Source organism: Phocoena sinus, chromosome X (assembly GCF_008692025.1).
Source record: "Phocoena sinus isolate mPhoSin1 chromosome X, mPhoSin1.pri, whole genome shotgun sequence".
In the NCBI taxonomy this organism is placed as follows: domain Eukaryota; kingdom Metazoa; phylum Chordata; class Mammalia; order Artiodactyla; family Phocoenidae; genus Phocoena; species Phocoena sinus.
Window position 1 is genome coordinate 36,387,956 of NC_045784.1, and position 19,210 is coordinate 36,407,165.

The window sequence follows — 19,210 nt, forward strand, 5'->3', positions numbered from 1 at the left end:
TTAAGATTGCAAAAATACTGTGGGCACCAGGTAATCACAGCCAAAAACTGGGGTAGGAATAGTAAATATGCTCATTGTGATACTGTGAAACGATATTCCTAGAATGAAAGCACTTACTTTGTAAATGACTGACCGTCCCCATACGCTCTGAATATACCAGGTAATTAGAAGATTTTTCACTATGTGTGCATATCTGTATTTATTTTGAACCCTGTTAATGTATTAACAACTCAAAAACATTTTTAAAAAGACAAGGGATATATTTTGCTTCATTCAAACAGGCATTATTTCATAAATACATTATAAATATTTGCAAAGCTGCCTTAACCTTTTAGAAGAAAAAACAAAAGAAGACTCATATTAAAATGTTAAAATAGCTTCTATTTCAATAGGAAAGAAAAGTTTTAAGGAGAGTTGATATACATACATTTCAAAAATAAGGTCAAGCTAAATGAAAACGAAGAAAGTAAGGGAAAAATTAAGACAAGCTTGGTAGATCACAAATTAAAATGCAGCCTCTACAACAAAATCAGTATATCAGGAAAAAAATCATTAAGAAAGACTCTTCAGAAAATAAAAGTGGATACTAATTTAAACAAAAGAAAGACAGAAATGCCATTTTAAAAATACCTACAATTTTCATTGGCATTGAAACCTCTAAGAATGGCCTTCAGTTCCTGGAGCTTCTGATGAGCTCGTGCATGGACACTGTCAATCAGGAGTTTTTCTACTGATAAATGATCAATCTGCATAAACAAGAACAGAACTGTATGTGCAATTTAAACATTTTTACTTTAAAAGCCTGAGAGTAGGTTATTGTGCTCCAAGATACTTCCTTTTAGAATCACAATGACTAAGTGTTAACCAGTAAAAGAAAGCAAACTTAAAATTAAAAAAATAAATTTAAATGGTATTGATAACTTAAAGGCTACAGTTAACATTCTGGCAACTACAGATCTGACCTAAATTACAGAATTTGAAAGAACATCTTAAAAATTATATTAGATGTTAAAACAACCACAACAAATGTACAAGCATAACATTCATTTAAAATAAGTTTCATAAAGGGTTTTAGGAACAATTAGGTATTTTAAAGGATTTGCGCTAACAGTTTAAGTATAAATGGTAAGTTGTATTACTATATTCATTTAATCAAACCAATATTGAAATATATTGAGTTCTTTTACCTTCATGGCTCTTTCTACTAATTTGGAATCAGAAGCTGGCAAAGGAGGATCATGAAAAATCTGTAAAGGCTTGGAGACATCATTCTCATCAATTTTAATTGTAACTTTGTGAACAGATGCTGTTCCTGTTTTTCTCCCAAGAACCTGTTGACTAAAGAGAAAAAAGAAATATTAAGAATTTTTTCCAACACAGTCTGTTAACTTCTGGAATAAAAGAGAGACAGTCTATTGTGCACCTTATCCAGAGCCTAGAACATGGCAGGTCCTCACTGTTCGTTGAGGGAATATTAATATTGGGAAGACAGCTATTCTGTAATCCAACACAATATGATTTACTACATTAAAAAAAAGGACAGAATTTAAAAATAAAACACATGCGCACACACACACAAAAAGGCCAAAACAATCTTTAAGCGGTGTCTATTCACCTTTGATTCCTTTACAGAAAATGGGAAGGAATCAAGCAAAGTTCAAATAGGGAATAGAGGATTGTAAAACAGCCTGATACTGATTTTCCCAAAAAAACTTCCCCGAAAGTTTTTAAAAGGTGCAATTCAAAATATAACACTGTAAAAGAAATATATATATATATATATATATATATATATATATATATAAAACGCTGTGATAAGCAAGGATTTTTTTTTAAAATGATACCTGATAATCTAACCTAATGGTCTTTTAGCAATCTGGTATGAAGCCAGAGTAATCTAATCTTTAAGAATAGTAAGTTTTGAGCTTCCCTGGTGGCACAGTGGTTGAGAGTCCCCCTGCCGATGCAGGGGACACAGGTTCGTGCCCCGGTCTGGGAGGATCCCACATGCCACGTGAGCGGCTGGGCCCATGAGCCATGGCCGCTGAGCCTGCGCGTCCGGAGCCTGTGCTCCGCCACGGGAGAGGCCACAGCAGTGAGAGGCCCGCGTTCCACAGAAAAAAAAAAAAAAAAAAAGAATAGTAAGTTTTAGTACAAATAGATAAACGTCTACATATTTAAAATATGCCGGGGCTTCCCTGGTGGCGCAGTGGTTGGGAGTCCGCCTGCCGATGCAGGGGACGCGGGTTCGTGCCCCGGTCCGGGAGGATCCCACATGCCGCGGAGCGGCTGGGCCGTACACAGACCCTGCGCGTCCGGAGGCTGTGCTCCGCGGCGGGAGGGGCCACAGCAGTGAGAGGCCCGCGTACAGCAAAAAAAAAAAAAAATGCCATGTTCTAAGAAAGGTGTCAATTATGGATGTCCTATGTGGTTTATATACCATAGGACTTTACCATACAAAATCATGTTGCTAGAGGTACACAGAGGTATATGGTAAATCAGATGTATGAGAGAAAGAGAGAAACAAAAAGAATATTTAGTCATTGCATGACCCCACCAGAATCAACTTTACTTACTTCCAAACTGAGAGGGAGAGGCACTTTCCTGCATGATACCTTTCCACCTGTACGAGGTCTCCCCACCGCTCTCGGATTAACATTAGAGTTTGGGAATGTAGCACTTCTAACTGAAGTGATAAGCAGAAAGAATCTGATGGATCTTGTTAAGCAAATCTAAGATATTACTACAACAGCCAGTGAAGTATAAGCAAACTTCATTTAACAAACGCTCTATTCCCCAAAAGTTGGCTATTACACTTCTCCAATGACTTATACAAAAAGTGTTGGAATTTGTGACATAATTTTAGAAAAAGGTTTTGTATTTAATTTTGAACCAATATAAACAAAATGTAAGGTCCAGGTTGCCCCTTAATTCATCATAGTTTAGAGAATATGGGTAGACTAAATGGTACTATTTTTTCTCTCCAAATAGTCCTATCTCTACCTTATCATTTAAAGTTTTTACCTGCAAAGTCAATAGTAAAATTTAAAACTTCATTTTTTACAGACATATCACTATTCTTTACACTGGCCAGTTCCCCAACCCCCGTTTCCACCCAAAAAGGGTGACGGGGAGAGTTTAAGCGGCTCTAGTTCAGGACTAGGGGCAGATGGAAATTGTGTGTGTGTTGGGGGACACAAATTCTTTACAAATACAGGGCTCAAATTTCAGAAGGATACGCAGGCAGTTGTACATGTCCTGAAGAGGTTTCTCATCAGCAAAGAGCCTAGACTGTACCAGCTGATGGATAAAGTTGATCTGCATACTATGAACCAAGGCTCGCCCATCTGCCATTGGCAGGAGAAAAGAAGGTGGTTAATCAGAAAAGTGTACAGCTTGTGTCATAGACCAACTAAGGAAGAGTATATTCACTAACGATGAGTTTAAAAAAAAGAACTGAAATTATCTATGAAAACTAGAGAGTACACTAGAGAAACACTGAAACTTCTGTGGTCAGTAGGCAGTTACAATTATCATAAAATCTGCATCAGATTACAGGATAAATTGCTAAACACATGTATTATTCTGCAAGAATGTTTCAATAATATAACACCCAACATTTAAATCAATACATATGATTTAAATCATTATTTATGATTTACCTCCTGTTTCCTTATCCTCAACTAGAATTTCTAGCTTGAGAAGACGCCAGGGAACATCAGGGTCATCTCCCATCACAGTCAAGGTGGCTTCAAATTCTCCTTCCACTCGAAACTTCACTCGGCCATTTGCTTTTAGAAGAAGAAGAAGGTCTACTTTGCTAGAAAATAAGCAGCTTCCCACTAACCTAGAACTTTCAGTCTCGCTCACGAGAAATTTTAAATAGACTTAAGAATCTTTCATAAGTGTTCAGACAATTCACTGGTTCCTGCATAAACAGTAGCCAGCTTCCAGGTCATCAAGAAACCAAAGGCAACTCTTCTAACATCAAGGAACAGTATTTTCTTGAGGCTCAACTCTAGGACTTAGTCTCTCCTCCAGCCCCAGGTAATCTTGCCCACTCCCCAGCTTCAAATACCAGCACTGTATTTCCAGGTACTAAAGGGAAATGATATGGCACAAGTTACGGATTCAAACACCACCAAAATTGTAGGTCAAGACTTCATAAGGATATTTTAAAAGATAAAACCCCAAAAGCTGTTTGAAAAATATTCTAACGAGTCAATTCTTTAAAAATGTATTTCAGGTACATACCAACTGTAAGATTTGCTAACTGAGGAGGAAGATCTGTGGTTACAAGTCGATGTCTAAGAATCTGGTTCAGCTGGTGAAGTGTAGCTTGTTTCTCAATTTTGGTAATTGGGTCTGGAGGAATAATTTTATCCTACAAAAAAGTTTAAGTAATCTAAAAATAATGTACAAAGAGACATAATTTTTACCTGCGCCTGTTCTAACACAGTATTTTCTTACTTTACCCAAGAGAACCTCAACACTCATTTCTGCAGTCTACATCCAATAATAGTGACCATTACTATCATGCATTACAGTGTCAATGATTCCACCAGTCCCCCAGCTAAGATGGTAATGCAACACGATCTTCTTCATGTTCTATTTATGAAACCAACTTAATGTCACTAGATGACTTTCACCACTTCTTAGAAGTATAAAATACAACAGCACCAAGTGAGTCAACAACTACCACAACAACAAATTTTTAAAAACACTTCCAAAAAGCAACTAGCGTGCCGTATTTTCACATCTGAAATAGATGTTAAGTTACCTTCATAATTCTGTTCACCCCCACCTAAATAAATAAATAAATAAATAAACTCATTTTGACAGCTACTCACATTCTGGCTCCAATTTATTTCAAACCCGCCCCCTCCAAATTTTAAGTATAGAGAAAAAAGCAAACTACATGAAATATTTATTTTAAAAATACAGAACAGTTTTTTGTTTTGGCTGGGCTACTTATTAATATTGTAGAATCCAATGCCAAAGGCTTCAACTTTTGAGGGTGGGCTGGGGTAGGAATGCACTTACCCTAATGCAGGTTGGCAGCCGTGGGTAAGACCCAGTAGTCAGTACATCAATAGCATATGGGATGGCGAAACTAGGCAGGCGTGCATGGACCAGAGCATCTCTAGCTAATGAGGCCAGGCGATCAGCAGTATCCACAAACAGGATGGCTTGCTGATCTAAGAAGCTCGAGATCATCTTCAAAGCAAAGGGTATATGTATTACGCTTCCTTGAAAACCAGCCACTTTTCACTTCAAATAGCATTTACTGATTCCAAAGTAAACTCTGAGAGGAATTACTATAGCTTTTCCATACTTCAAAATATTTCATCAAAAAATTTTCCAGTAATTTGAGGAAAGAAGAAATATTTTTAAAAACCAGTAATTTTCTATCAATTTAAATAAAAGGTTTCCCGATTCGTTTCTCCATCTTTAACATTACACATACATATGACAAGTTAGGAAAAATAAATAGAATACAATGCTTTTTCTCTTTCAGACTTCTAGAGTTGATTGGTAATAAAGGAGACATAAAAGCATGGTCTCCTGGACCCAGACTGCCTTGGTCTCAACTTTAATTCTGCAACTCACTAGCCCTATAACCTTGGGCAAGTTGCTTAAATCCCTCTTTGCCTCAGTTTTTTCAATATAAAATGGAGATGATTTCCTCCCCCTCATAAGGTTGTTCGAGGATTAAGAGTTTATGCATATGAAACCTTTAGAACAGTGCCTAGAACATATAAAACACACAGTAAACATTGTCCATTATGAGATCTAGGCCAACTTCACGTCCAATATAGAAATCCTTTCCATCAGTTGTCTACTCAATGCATTTCACAAGTGTGCCTAAACTAGTAGAGGTCATCATGAAGCTGAAAACTACTTCCTTTCTGGAACAATACTTAAAAACTTAAAAGTCTTTCACGTCCTTCAAACAGGGGAAGCCCACTCTATCTTCAAGCTGAACATTCCAAATTCCTGACTCACCATCCCTATTCCACTGCCTGCAAATGCTCCAGTTTATCAGTGATCAACTTAAAATATGGTATCCAGAATTAATAACACATCATGCACACATAATGCCCTACGTTTTCTCAGTATTCCCACACTTATTTTATTATCTGATTTTCACAACTCTAGGAAATAGACAAAACAATATAATTACTATTATCTTAGAGATGAGAAAACTGAGGCTGAGGTTTAGACACTTGCTCAAAGATAGTGAATAATCAGAGAAGCTGGAACCAAAAAATGTTTTTTTAACTCTTAGTTAGACCAGCACAGCCCCTCAGAAGTGCTACCTTCCATGACTAGTAAAATGGAGTTCTATTAACACCACCAACACTAACTTCTTATCAGCAGCCACGACACTGCTAACACACAGCAAGCTTGAAGTTAACTAAAAGGCCTTGATCTTCTGTGCATGAATCTCTATCAAGCAAGGTCCCCTTTCCCACCCTGAACCTAAAGCATGACTGTACTCTGATTTTTAACATATTTGAACCCTGCTTCTCTCAATTTCCATATAGGTTTTTGCTCAGATTTAGGTCATCCCAAGTCTCCATTCACTCAAGACACTGTAAAAATGCTTAGGCCAAAGAATACTAAAGATTTCCGTCCAGGAAGATGTGCATCAACCCTAGTGGGGTGCCACAGTTCATCGAGCCTACATCACTCCACCTTAAATGTGGGTTATTAATGAAACTCTCTAAACTACCTTGCTCAACTCAAAATAAACTAGCTCCAGCTATATTTCTTTGACTTCGAAATCAAATTAATAAAGATAAAAGTTTAGTTTTGAGTTACTTATTAGTGAATCCATATAGGTCCTTAATAATCATGCTCTTTTTTTATTCTTAAGTACTCACATACCAACTGCTGATATGATTAATACCAATCTCCTTTAAAATTTAACTGAGCACCAAAGAGACACTTCTCTAAGGAAAATATACAAATGGCCAAAAGCACATGAAAAGACGTTCAACATCACTAGTCATCAGAGAAATGCAAACAAAAAACATAGCGAAGTGCCACTTCACACCTACCAGGAATGGCCAGAATCAAAATGTCAGACGATAACAAGTGTTGGCATGGAGCAATTAGAATCCTCTTACATTGCTGGTGGGAATGTAAAATAGTAGAGCCATTTTGGAAAACAGTCTGGCAATTCCTCAAATGATTATTAAATATACAGTTACCGTATGACCCAACCATTCCACTCCTAGGTATATAACCAAGAGAAATGAAAACACATGTCCACAGAGAAACTTGTATATGAATGTTTATAGCAACATTATTCATAATAGCCAAAAACTGGAAACAACCTACAAGTCCATTAACTGATGAATGGATAAACAAAATGTAGTAGATCCATACAATTCAGCTATAAAAATGAAGTACTGATACATGTACAAGTACAACATGGATGACCCTTGAAAACATCATGCTAAATGACAGAAGCCAATCACAAAAGACCATCTATTATGATTCCATTTATATGAAATGTTCAGAATAGGCATATTTATAGAGACAGCAGAGGTTGCTTAGGGCTGGGGGGTAGTTGGGGTGATAAAGGGTAATGATTTTCTTTTTGAGGTGATGAAAATGTTCTAAAATTGACTGCTAATGGTTGCACACATCTGTGAATATACTAAAAACCACTGAATTGTACACTTTATTATTACTATTTTTTTTTTTGGCCGCACCGCACAGCATGCGGGATCTTCGTTCCCTGACCAGGGATTGAACCTGTGCCCCCTGCGGTGGAAGCGCGGAGTCCTAACCACTGGACCACCAAGGAATTCCCAGAATTGTACACTTTAAATGGATAGATTGTATGCTATGTGAATTATATCTCAAAATTGCTTTTAAAAAAAGCTCAAAGAGGAGAGAGATATTTTTTCTTTTTCTTAGCTAAAACATCATCCAGACTGCTTTACCATTAGTTAGAGTTCTATAAACCGTGTATTTATACACTCATCTAAACACTTTATATGTCTGGCATGGCTAAAGATCATTATCTATTAAGAACCTCTAATGAGTCTAGTTAAACAATCATTAGGTTGAGAACACAAGTGTCAGAACGTGAATAATCCTCTAATTCTCCAGCTGATGGACTTTATCCCTGACAAAAACACATCTCTGTATCTACATTCACAAAACAAAAATACCAAAACTTTATGTATAAAGTTCAATATGAGACTTTATTCAGAATGCGACTTACTGGAACAGCCAATTCAAAAAACTAATAGGCAAATACTATACCATGAATTAATGAAAGATAAATACAATATGGCTCAATATCAAAACCAAGAGTTTTGGATTTTGCTTGATATTATTTTAACGACATACAGCTCAGTAGTATCAAACAGGTAATTTAAATACCCATTAGGGATTTAAAGCTAGATTTGAAAAATTGAATACTTGGATTTTATATACCTCAGTAATACTTAACTCTTCACTGCAAGTCTGAATACCTTTAGGAAAAGATTACCTCAAATTAACTAGTTACTGAAAAGAAACCTTAGGCTTCTCAGAAATACTAGACCATGCTTCTTCATTTTGGCCAAAATAGATTCATTAGACTTGGTGCCCAAATTTGCACAACAATGAAATGAATTGTAAACTTTCTGGTAAATAAGCTTGGAATAAGCCTGTTTATTAATATTTATAATAAAAACTATCCTTTGATGACAACATGAATAAAATAACTTTTTCCCCCATAAAGAAAATTCAATATATGGTACAAAATATCCTCCCCCTTTGATCAATGCTATATAAAAGGATGATACCAGCTTACTCCTAGAGACAAAAGATCTGTGGCTAGAAATGTGTCTTCTTTTAACTTTCAAAAAATATATTATTCTAGAATTTTAAATTCTCAACTTCTTCAAACCTCTTTTTTCCTTTCACTTTAGCAATTTTCACATAAGCTTTCTTTCTAATGATAGGGGAACCTAGTGAAACTGAGGATAGCAAATGCACTGGGCTAAAATTGAGGGGAGATGTCAGAAAATCATATGCAGAAACACACGGTGTTGTAGATTTCTTTCTAAAGGGAAATTTTATGGAATATGCAAACCCCAATAGACCTGCAAATGTAAAGTTACTATAAAAATATTTCAACTTAGCTTGTCAGGGTGCAAAAAATAAATTATGGTGGATAAATAAATGCTCTCATTATTTTAAGATTTTATTCATTTTATTATAATTACTCTACCCTTTCCAATATGAAATCTATTCTCCTCATTTTGTGTCTCATCTGTTAACACCGTATCATCCTCCCTAAGTTATGAGCACAATAGGCTAACACAAGATCCCTACTGATGTTTCTCCTCCTTAACATTTCTTGAACATAGCTTAAAACTTTTGTTGGGGGTAGGGGGTGCATGTTTTAGAATCTTTGGTACACTTCGCTACAGGTCACTCCTTTGAATTCAAAAGAATGACTCAACCAACAGTCAAAAGACCATGAGCTTCCTGAGGGCAGGGACTATGCCTTATTCAAGTCTCCATCCACTATGCCTTAATGCCCTGTGTGCAATAAAGGGTTGGAGAATGAACAGATGAATAAACAAAGGGACAGATAAGTGCTATCATCAGCTCTGGGGCCTTGAAAAAGCCATTTAACTTCGAGGAACCTTATTTCCTCATCTGTAAAATAAGAAAAGACTGACTCTGCCATTCTCAAAGGGTTGTCAAGAAATCAATAGGCAAATTTAGGGAATACTTTGCAAACTCTAAGGAAGCATACGAATGTAAGCTAACCATTTTCCCCCTTTAGGTCCAGTCTCATATTTAACGTCTTCTAGTGTACTGACATCTCCAGATATGGCCTACTCTTTTTTCTGATTAGGTGTCCATAAACAAATACTAAGTTTCTACAGATATATACTATACATTATCATACAGAAATAATGATTACTCACATAAGTAATGTATCCCAAAACATATCAGCAGATATAAGTTAGAGCTAAAATTAGAAATTATGCCTATTACAAGTTAACATTCCAAAAAAGTTATTTTATATAAAATAAAGTCAAAAGTTTAACTCACCGCACATTTTTCCACTTTGCCAGCATTATTAGCCCATTTTACTAAAGCTAATAATCGAACAAAGAGTTGGCGTGTCCGGCTAGCAAACTGCACTATTTCTATTTTCCTTTAAAATAAAACAAAACAACTCTTAATGAACCAACAAATTTGAAGGAGTATTTCACAATTTATTTTATCTGAGCTAAAATATGAATCAGTCTTTGTTTACAACCATTACAATGAAATGAACCACCTAAAATATTTATTTAAATATGAATTGTCACATTTTGTATACCACCTGCATATACTTCATTTTCTACCTCAGAGTAACATCTCCAATAGAATGCTTAAGCAATGAATCACATTTTCAAATTAATTTTATACTGCAATAAAAGTTGTTTACTAAAATATACTAAATTCACAAATATAAAATTATTACATAGAAGTTAACTGGGTCACAAAGGGGACCAAATTATGGTTTGAAGTTGAAATTATGAATTAGTAACCTTTCTGGTAAGAGAGAGGAAGTGAAATAGCTCTTTACCAAAACTTGAAACTGCATTATTTCTACAAAGGCAAGGGCCCATTTCCCATCTTGCAAGAGCATGATTTATAAAATTGAATAAAGAGCTTAACTATGCAACTCTTGACCAAACTAATTTCAATAACAAAGTACTAAAAATAAAAGCTAAAAGGTCTGTCCATATCTATTTTTATGCTATACCCACTACAATGCTTTTTCTCCCCATATTCATCAGTATTTTTATCATCTCCTCATAAAGGCTTAAAAGCTTTACTAAAAGCTTTACATTGTCCATCAGCGTGTTAGCTAGACCTCTCAACTTCATGTCAGCTACAAAACTGATAATCATACCTTTCATGGTTTACCTTACGACACACAAACAAATATTTGACAGACCAGGACTGATGACAGGCCCCAGCAAGACACCAACCTCCCTCCAAGTGGACTCTGACATATTAATCTTGTTACAGCTGTTCACTGACCTGTAGATCCAACCCACACCTCTGTATCTCACCAACAGCAATACCATGATGCAATGCACCAAAATGAAAGTTTCTGCTGAAGCATAATCCTAACTGAAGACCACAGAGTCTAGATCCTATTGAGAGCATACATAGCCCACAAACAACCTGAAAGACTTCCTTAAGTTTCAGCCTGCAATATGATTATTGGTAGTAGAAAGAGAAGAATCAAGGACACTGATACAATTATGACTCTTTGCCAGGGTCTGTGAAGGATCCTTAGAGATGAAACAAGCGGAGAGCATCACAGGCAAGACTGGAACACAGCAGAAATGTTAAATGTACACTAAGATCTGGCAGTCACCTCAGTGCTAGGAGCCTCAGTGCTGTCATTCTAACTCAGCAACGGCTTACAGAGGATGTGAGGTCTCTTCTCTCGCAGAGTAAACATATTTGTATATTACTAATTCCGTTGCCAGAGGAGCTCCTCTACTGGGAAGGAGACATCCCCCTTTGCAAACTATTTTAATATGGTTTTTTCTTGACACCACGCTGTCTCAAGTGATAAGCAGCATGAGTTGGTTTTCCAAGGCCCAGTTTCCCTTCCTACCCCAGAGTGGACAGAACAAATCCTGATTTTCTTTTTTTTTTCCCCCAAAGGAATGCATTCTGGGTATTTTATTTACTTTTGGCTGGTGTCAAATATATTTTTTTAACATCTTTATTGGAGTATAATTGCTTTACAATGGTGTGTTAGTTTCTGCTTTATAACAAAGTGAACCAGCTATATATATACATATATCCCCATCTCTCTTCCCTCTTGCGTCTCCCCCCCTCCCTATCCCATCCCTCTAGGTGGTCACAAAGCACCGAGCTGATCTCCCTGGCTGCTTCCCACTAGCTATCTATTTTACATTTGGTAGTGTATATATGTCCATGCCACTCTCTCACTTCGTCCCAGCTTAACCTTCCCCCTCCCCTTGGCCTCAAGTCCATTCTCTAAGTCTGCGTCTTTACTCCTGTCCTGCCCCTAGGTCCTTCAGAACCTTTTTTTTAGATTCCATATATATGTGTTAGCATACGGTATTTGTTTTTCTCTTTCTTACTTCACTCTGTATGACAGACTCTAGGTCCATCCACCTCACTACAAATAACTCAATTTCGTTTCTTTTCATGGCTGAGTAATATTCCACTGTATATATGTACCACATCTTGTTTATCTATTCATCTGTTGATGGACACTTAGGTTGCTTCCATGTCCTGGCTATTGTAAATAGAGCTGCAATGAACATTGTGGTACATGACTCTTTCTGAATTATGGTTTTCTCAGGGTATATGCCCAGTAGTGGGATTGCTGGGTCATATGGTAGTTCTATTTTTAGTTTTTTAAGGAACCTCCATACTGTTCTCCATAGTGGTTGTATCAATTTACATTCCCAACAACAGTGCAAGAGGGTTCCCTTTTCTCCACACCCTCTCCAGCATTTACTGTTTGTAGATTTTTTGATGATAGCCATTCTGACTGGTGTGAGGTGATACCTCATTGTAGTTCTGATTTGCATTTCTCTAATGATTTAATGATGTTGAGCATTCTTTCATGTGTTTGTTGGCAATCTGTATATTTTCTTTGGAGAAATGTCTATTTAGGTCTTCTGCCCGTTTTCTGATTAGGTTGTTTGTTTGTTTTTTGATACTGAGCTGCATGAGCTGCTTGTAAATTTTGGAGATTAATCCTTTGCCAGCTGCTTCATTTGCAAATATCTTCTCCCATTCTGAGGGTTGTCTTTTTGTCTTGTTTATGGTTTCCTTTGCTGTGCAAAAGCTTTGAAGTTTCATTAGGTCCCATCTGTTTATTTTTGTTCAAATCCTGATTTTCATTTCCTTCCTTAAAAACGGACCAGCCAAACCATAATACAGGTATGCTTCAATTGTCTCTTCCACTTCTATCTTTTCGATCTATGTCTAATTCTCTCAGAAAGGTCACTGGGGGTAGGGAGTGGAGCGTAGTCACTAATAAATGCTAAAATCCGCCCTAGTGACTTGGTATTTAATAAAAAGATCAACCAAGGAGCATAAGTAGTTCCAAATATAGAGTCAAGTAGCCTATACTGTAGCCACAGTTTAAATCTCCATCACCTAATTTCTTTGAAAGCTTAATTTATCTTGTTCCTTTGGACTATGGAAACATACTAGCATTTAGAAATGTCTTAAGCCCCAAACTCCAACTGAATCAAAATTCTCTTAACTGTAAAACAGCAATAGCAGTAGACAGATGTCCACTCTCTAGATATCTAATAGCATCATTGCAGCAAATGATAAATTAGCAGCAAACTTTCTAAAGTCAGTCTCTTCCTCAGCTTTCTCCATTTAGTTCTGTATTTTCTACATCTTCCTACCCCCTCAGGCACTTGACCTGGTCAGTGATTCAATAAAGATTTCTAGAAGAGAAGGTCCAGAGCTGGCCTCATACCAAGAATTGTCAAGGATGAGGAAATTATATTTCCCAGGGCTCCTTAAACAAATGGTGTGAAGTCACCCTAGGCTCTCTGCGCCTATGTTCCTGGTCCACAACTCTACCACCCATACCTACACATACCTCCCCGCCCCGCCACTTTCTCCCTCACTCACACACACACATACTCATAGATATATCAACACAGACACAGATTTAAGGTTTTTTTCATACTCACCTTTCCACATCAGATTTCCTTGGCAGTCTAAGAAGAAAAAAAAAAGAAACTGACTAAATACATGCACACCTTCATTAAAATATGATAATGATCTTTACTTTGACTTATTAAATACCTTAGTATTTCAGAAAAACTGGATAAATAGACACTACAGGCTTGTGTGGCTCCCTACTCTTTTTTATTTTATGAGTTTCCGGCAATATAGCTACAAAGGAAAAACTAACAAAGGAACATTTCTCTCCATTCAAAGTGCTTCAAAAGATACTGCATGAACCTCAAACATTTAAAAAGACCAAGTCTTACCTTAGCACACTACATCATAGAGAGTCAGAGAAAATATTCTTTTAAGACCAAAATGATCATGGATGCAAGGTACTACTTAGTCGCCAGCCTCCCCATATTCAATGGAACCTTGCTTCCAAGCACTAATCCCTCCATGTTTTGTTATGGTGGGCAAAACTAGAAGCTAGGCACACAAAAGGGCCAGCGTCAGCCAAGGGATGTACAGTAATTATGATGTTGCTTGGTTAGATGCAAATGATTACTTTTAAACAGCTCCAGTGAGATTTTGATCTCTTTTTTGCTAGTTCTCCAGTACGAAAGCCAGCAACCAACGTCACCCTTTTCCCTGAAATTATACCATTTAACACTCTCACATCCACCGATGCTTAGAAAGATCCTGATTTGCTTCCTGAATCACCACAGTCTGTAAACCTCTATCCTATGGTCCAAGATTCAACAGCCTGAACTCTAAAGCCTCCCCTATATCTAATAGGCTCTTGAAGAATACACACTGAACCGCTTAGACCCTCTTCCCCCCGACATGCCACAAGTGCGGAAAAACTAAAACCACCGCCAGAGATTCGAGGTACAAGGAAGGGAAACTATTAAAATGAGCTCTGACTTAGAGTTACCTACAATTCTTCGGGTAGACAATGGGATGGAAGCTCAAGTTATGATCCAAGTGATACAAGAAACTAGATAGGAGCTAGAAGGGCCAGCAGATCAGAGGATGAAGCAAAAATTAAGGCCTTATTATAAGACTGCAAGTAAAAGCAGCTACTGGGAAGTTCCTATACCTGTGAAAGATCCGGAAAACACTCCTTGAGAAGACTCCCCTGTCCTCAAGAGAGGGAGAGAATGAGAACCATGGATACTTGTATGTGAGAGAGGGAGAAAAACAGAAGAGTAGAGCCTTTGGGGGTAGAAAGAATAGGAATCATTGTTCTAGCCGCCGCCCCCCCCCACCCACCCAAAGACCCTAAAAGGATCATCTCTTGCCAGAGGTGGTGTCATTTCAGGGACAAAGGACAGGCTTTGCTGCCTACATCCCTCCCCCTACCAATTCCTCCTAATCTATTTAAAATTCCTTTATGGATGACAAATCCACCACTTGGGGCAAAAACCAACCCTAAAGGGCGAATCTTTGGAGGAAGTCACAGAAACCTTGTTTACACCAAAGCGTTTTAAGACAAGTTTACATGATTGAGATCCTAGCATTTTCTGATTTTAATTAAAAGAGGTTTTTAAAAGGAAGAACCTAAGTCTCTAAAAAATCACCGCAGAATGTAAACTCTAAAATGAAAGCATGTATTACATGAGTCGGGGGAGGAAATGAACAAGCAAAAGGAAAAAAAAATAGAAATCTGGGACCAAAAACAAAACACCTTTTTTACTTTCAATAGTCCACAGACAAGCATCAAATGTGGCAGAAATAAGACTCAAAGTATACCTTGAACACTGGTTTTATATTAATACATTAATCCTGGCAGTTTTTACCTGGAACAAGGAAAAATACATGATTTAGGAACTTCCAAGGTATATTCCTAAACCAATTTTGGTTACCACAAATCAAAAGAGAAAAAAGTTATTTTATATACCTAGGTATCAAGAGCAACAGTGAATTTTCCCCTTAAATTCCCCAGGTCTACAATGACAGGTGCCCTGACTTAGAACAGTTATTGTTCTAAGCCCCGGGGAAGGTAGCAAACAACTCAAAATCCTTGTCCTCATAGAACTTCCAGTGAGGAGGAGACAGACAACAAACAGTAAGTGCTGTAGAAAAACAAAGCAGTGAGTAAAGATAGGTTGAAGGGGCAGAGTACTGCTCATGGGTGATCACCAAAACGTCTTTCTGATAAGTTACATCTGAACAAAGACCTAAAGGAAATGCGAAAGCAAGCCACACAGATTTCTGCGAGAAGAGCAAAGGCTCTCAGGTGGAGTGTGCCTGACCCTATCAAGAAAGATCAATAAGAATAGCGTGGCTGAAACAGAAGAAGCAAGGAGAGTATTAGAAATGAAGTTAAAGAGGTAAGGGAGAGAACACACATCATGTAGGATATTAAAGGTAGACCACAGTCTTTGTTTGCTCAAGATAGTCCCGGTTTATGCCTGTCGTTCTGCCATTGCTATTAATAGCACCACCTTTCATGCTCAAAAGTGTCCTGACTTGGACCATAAATTTTATGGTCACTCTCTATATAGGTGACTATAAAAAGTTTTTACTCTAAGTGAGATGGGGAACCACGGGAAAGTTGTGAGCAAATAAGTTTTAAAAGGATCATCCTGGGGGCTTCCCTGGTGGCGCAGGGGTTGAGAGTCCGCCTGCCGATGCAGGGGACGCGGGTTTGTGCCCCGACCCGGGAAGATCCCACATGCCGCGGAGCGGCTGGGCCCGTGAGCCATGGCCGCTGAGCCTGCGCGTCCGGAGCCTGTGCTCCGCAACGGGAGAGGCCGCAACAGTGAGAGGCCCGCGTACCGCAAAAAAAAAAAAAAAAAAAAAAAAGGATCATCCTGGCTATTTTATGGAGGAAAAACCGTAGAGGGGGCAAGGGTAGCAGCAGAGGCCCCAGTTAGCAGACTACTGCAGTAACACGAGCAAAAGATTAACACTTGATGGAAACGTTGAAAAGTGGTCAGATTCTGAAGTCAGAGATCACAAGACTCGCTAATGTACTGAGTGTGGGATTGGAAGAAAGAGAAGCCAAGAATTACTCCAAAATTTCTGGCCTAAAAGCATCAAAAGGAAGAATGGAGGTACTATTTAGTGAGATAGGAAAGTTTTGGGGGCATCGAACGGAATCAGGAGTTTGGTTCTGGACTTGGTCCACTGAAATGCCCATTAGGTACTTAAACGTAGGCACCTGGATAGAGTCTGCAGCTCAGTGGAGACGCCTGTGCTGGAGAAATAGGTATGGGAATCATCAACCTATAAAGGGTGCAGGATGAAGTATAAAACTATATACTCGGGCTTCCCTGGTGGCGCAGTTGTGGAGAGCCCGCCTGCCGATGCAGGGGACGCGGGTTTGTGCCCCGACCCGGGAAGATCCCACATGCCGTGGAGCGGCTGGGCCCGTGAGCCATGGCCACTGAGCCTGTGCGTCCGGAGCCTGTGCTCCGCAACGGGAGAGGCCACGACAGTGAGAGGCCCGCGTACCGCAAAAAAAAAAAAAAAAAAAAAGCAACGATATACTCATTCTACAGCAATAAAATGTTTCTTTTCATAACTAAGTCCTGAAACAGTAACAACAACACAATTCAAAGAAGTGCTACAAATGCCCTATGGAGAAACAAATTATACAAATACTGATGGCGGCAGTTTTCAACAGTTTCCCATAGCTCTACATAGGACGGGTACATGATATTTTCTCATGGATACTCAAATTCTTATGAAATCCAACAACTAATGGTGCAGAGAAGTATATTACCACAATAATCCCTCATCATGACAGCGATTTAAGTTTCTCATTACACGGGCGCGGCGGGGGAGGGGGGAGGCTTCTTTCTGTAAAGTACAGTATATCAAAATTCTCAGAATGATGTTTTACAGGAATAAGTGGAGCCTATTCTAATTCTTTAAGTCATCTGCAAAAAAAATATTGTAACAGTCTCTAGCAACAAATTACTCTGACACTGCACAGCCTAATACCTACATACTCGTGTATTTCAACTGAATACACTGATCTGGAGCCTACCAATAGATAAAAGATAAAAACGAATCTAGATGAAAACTAGTAATTCTTACTTTTTCTGAACATGAATTTAAAAATGTAAAACAGCAATTCAAGTATATATACTCCTAAAATTTAGTTTCTTCACACACCTGAAAATCTTTACAGTGTATTCCGATCCTATTCTGAAGAGATTAACACCCTAATCATGTCCCAAGGCATTTCACCCGGTAACTTGGTGATTTATAAACTCCGTTCATACCCCCAAGAGACAATAACAGCAGGCTAGTTACAAAAAAATCTTACACTAAATGCTTGAAGACTTCAGTCCCAAACGTTCCAGAAAAACAAACAAACTCGGAATCCAAAATTTCACATTATTTTATACACAATACATCTCCTGAGTTCAAACTTTATCAGGAGTAATTACAACCCACATTTAAAATGTACCGTAAGAAGCTGTAAAACAATTTCTCACCTTTGGGTTTTTTGGGGGTTTTTTTGGTAACTCGAATAGTATGTATTCCTAAACCGTAATCGTGGGGTCTGGGCTAGAAAGCTTCCAACCAAGAAATCAATAGGGTTCAGCTGGCAAATCGAGCAAAAATTCCAAGGACTGGCTTTTCAGGGAGTCTACAACGTGCATAATTCACAAGTCTCGGCTGCTTCATCTCCAGAAAGACCCCAAACGCAAAGCTTCTCCTCCACCTCCGCTGGGCCCCAAGAGTTCAAAATTTCTAGACTAAGCAGTCCAGCAAAGAGGAGAAAGCAGCAGCCTTTTGGGAGAAGGAGGTGCGAACCTCTCAGCCGGCTGGGCGGGAAGGGGGGGCTGGGGAGCAGGCGTGGATTTCGCGGCACTTACAGATCAGTCAGCACCATGAGCTCCGAGTAGGCCCGGTGCAGCAGAAATTCGATGAGGGTGCTTAGCCGGTAGCCAGGGCTAGCCGCCGCCGCAGCGGCCGCCGCCACGGCGGCTCCCGGAGGAGGAGGCGCCGGGGCTGACGCGGGGCCGCTGCTGCCCCCTCCGCCGCCTCCGGGCGGGACCAGCTGGTTCTCCAGCTGCACTGGGGCCATCGCGGCGCAGAGCCGGGCTTGGCGCAGCGGCACAAGATGCGGACCTCGAGTCTCCCTCCCGGGCGCTCGGTCACCGCGCCGATGTGGGCGCGGGCGGAGTCGTCGCCGTCGCCGTCGCCGCCGCCGCCGCCGCCGCCGCCGCCGCCGCTTACTACCGCCAGGCCGCCTCTGAACAGGAAGCCGTGCGCCAGCCGCGGAGGCCCGCCCCCATGTAGCGACAAGCCCGCCGGCTCCAGGGACTGGAGCAAGGGGCGGGGGGGAGGGGGCAGGGGGGAGGAGGGAGGGCGGGGAAGCGGGGCGGGCGCCGCAGAGAAGCTGCGCTCCCGCAACCGATCAGATGCAGCTCCGCCAGGCAGCCGCAGCATCCATGTTGTTGACGGCCCAAAGCGGAAGTTGTTAAGCAGTACGGACAGGGAGCCAAAGGGGAGCTTCCGACAGCAACCTGTGCCTTTTCTC

General features: G+C 39.4%; 1 protein-coding gene across 3 annotated transcripts in view; it reads right to left on the reverse strand.

Annotated features, from left to right (window-relative positions):
* The window catches only part of MED14 (mediator complex subunit 14), a 76,924-nt gene extending 57,933 nt beyond the window's left edge, over window positions 1-18,991 (reverse strand). Inside the window, exons 1-10 of one of the 3 annotated variants that reach the window (XR_004348017.1) lie at window positions 18,543-18,991; window positions 13,728-13,754; window positions 10,075-10,180; window positions 5,044-5,217; window positions 4,255-4,384; window positions 3,663-3,791; window positions 3,240-3,347; window positions 2,577-2,709; window positions 1,188-1,338; window positions 635-746 (exon numbers count right to left, since the gene is read on the reverse strand). Coding sequence is in view for 2 of the 3 variants with exons in the window: in XM_032619435.1 (XP_032475326.1) it covers window positions 635-746; window positions 1,188-1,338; window positions 2,577-2,709; window positions 3,240-3,347; window positions 3,663-3,791; window positions 4,255-4,384; window positions 5,044-5,217; window positions 10,075-10,180; window positions 13,728-13,754; window positions 18,543-18,754 (1,282 nt within the window). In the remaining variant the exon portion in view is untranslated. The remainder of the gene's footprint in view (window positions 1-634; window positions 747-1,187; window positions 1,339-2,576; window positions 2,710-3,239; window positions 3,348-3,662; window positions 3,792-4,254; window positions 4,385-5,043; window positions 5,218-10,074; window positions 10,181-13,727; window positions 13,755-18,542) is intronic. The other 2 variants (XM_032619435.1, XM_032619434.1) reach the window with 2 other exon arrangements.
* Between the last annotated feature and the right edge of the window lie 219 nt (window positions 18,992-19,210).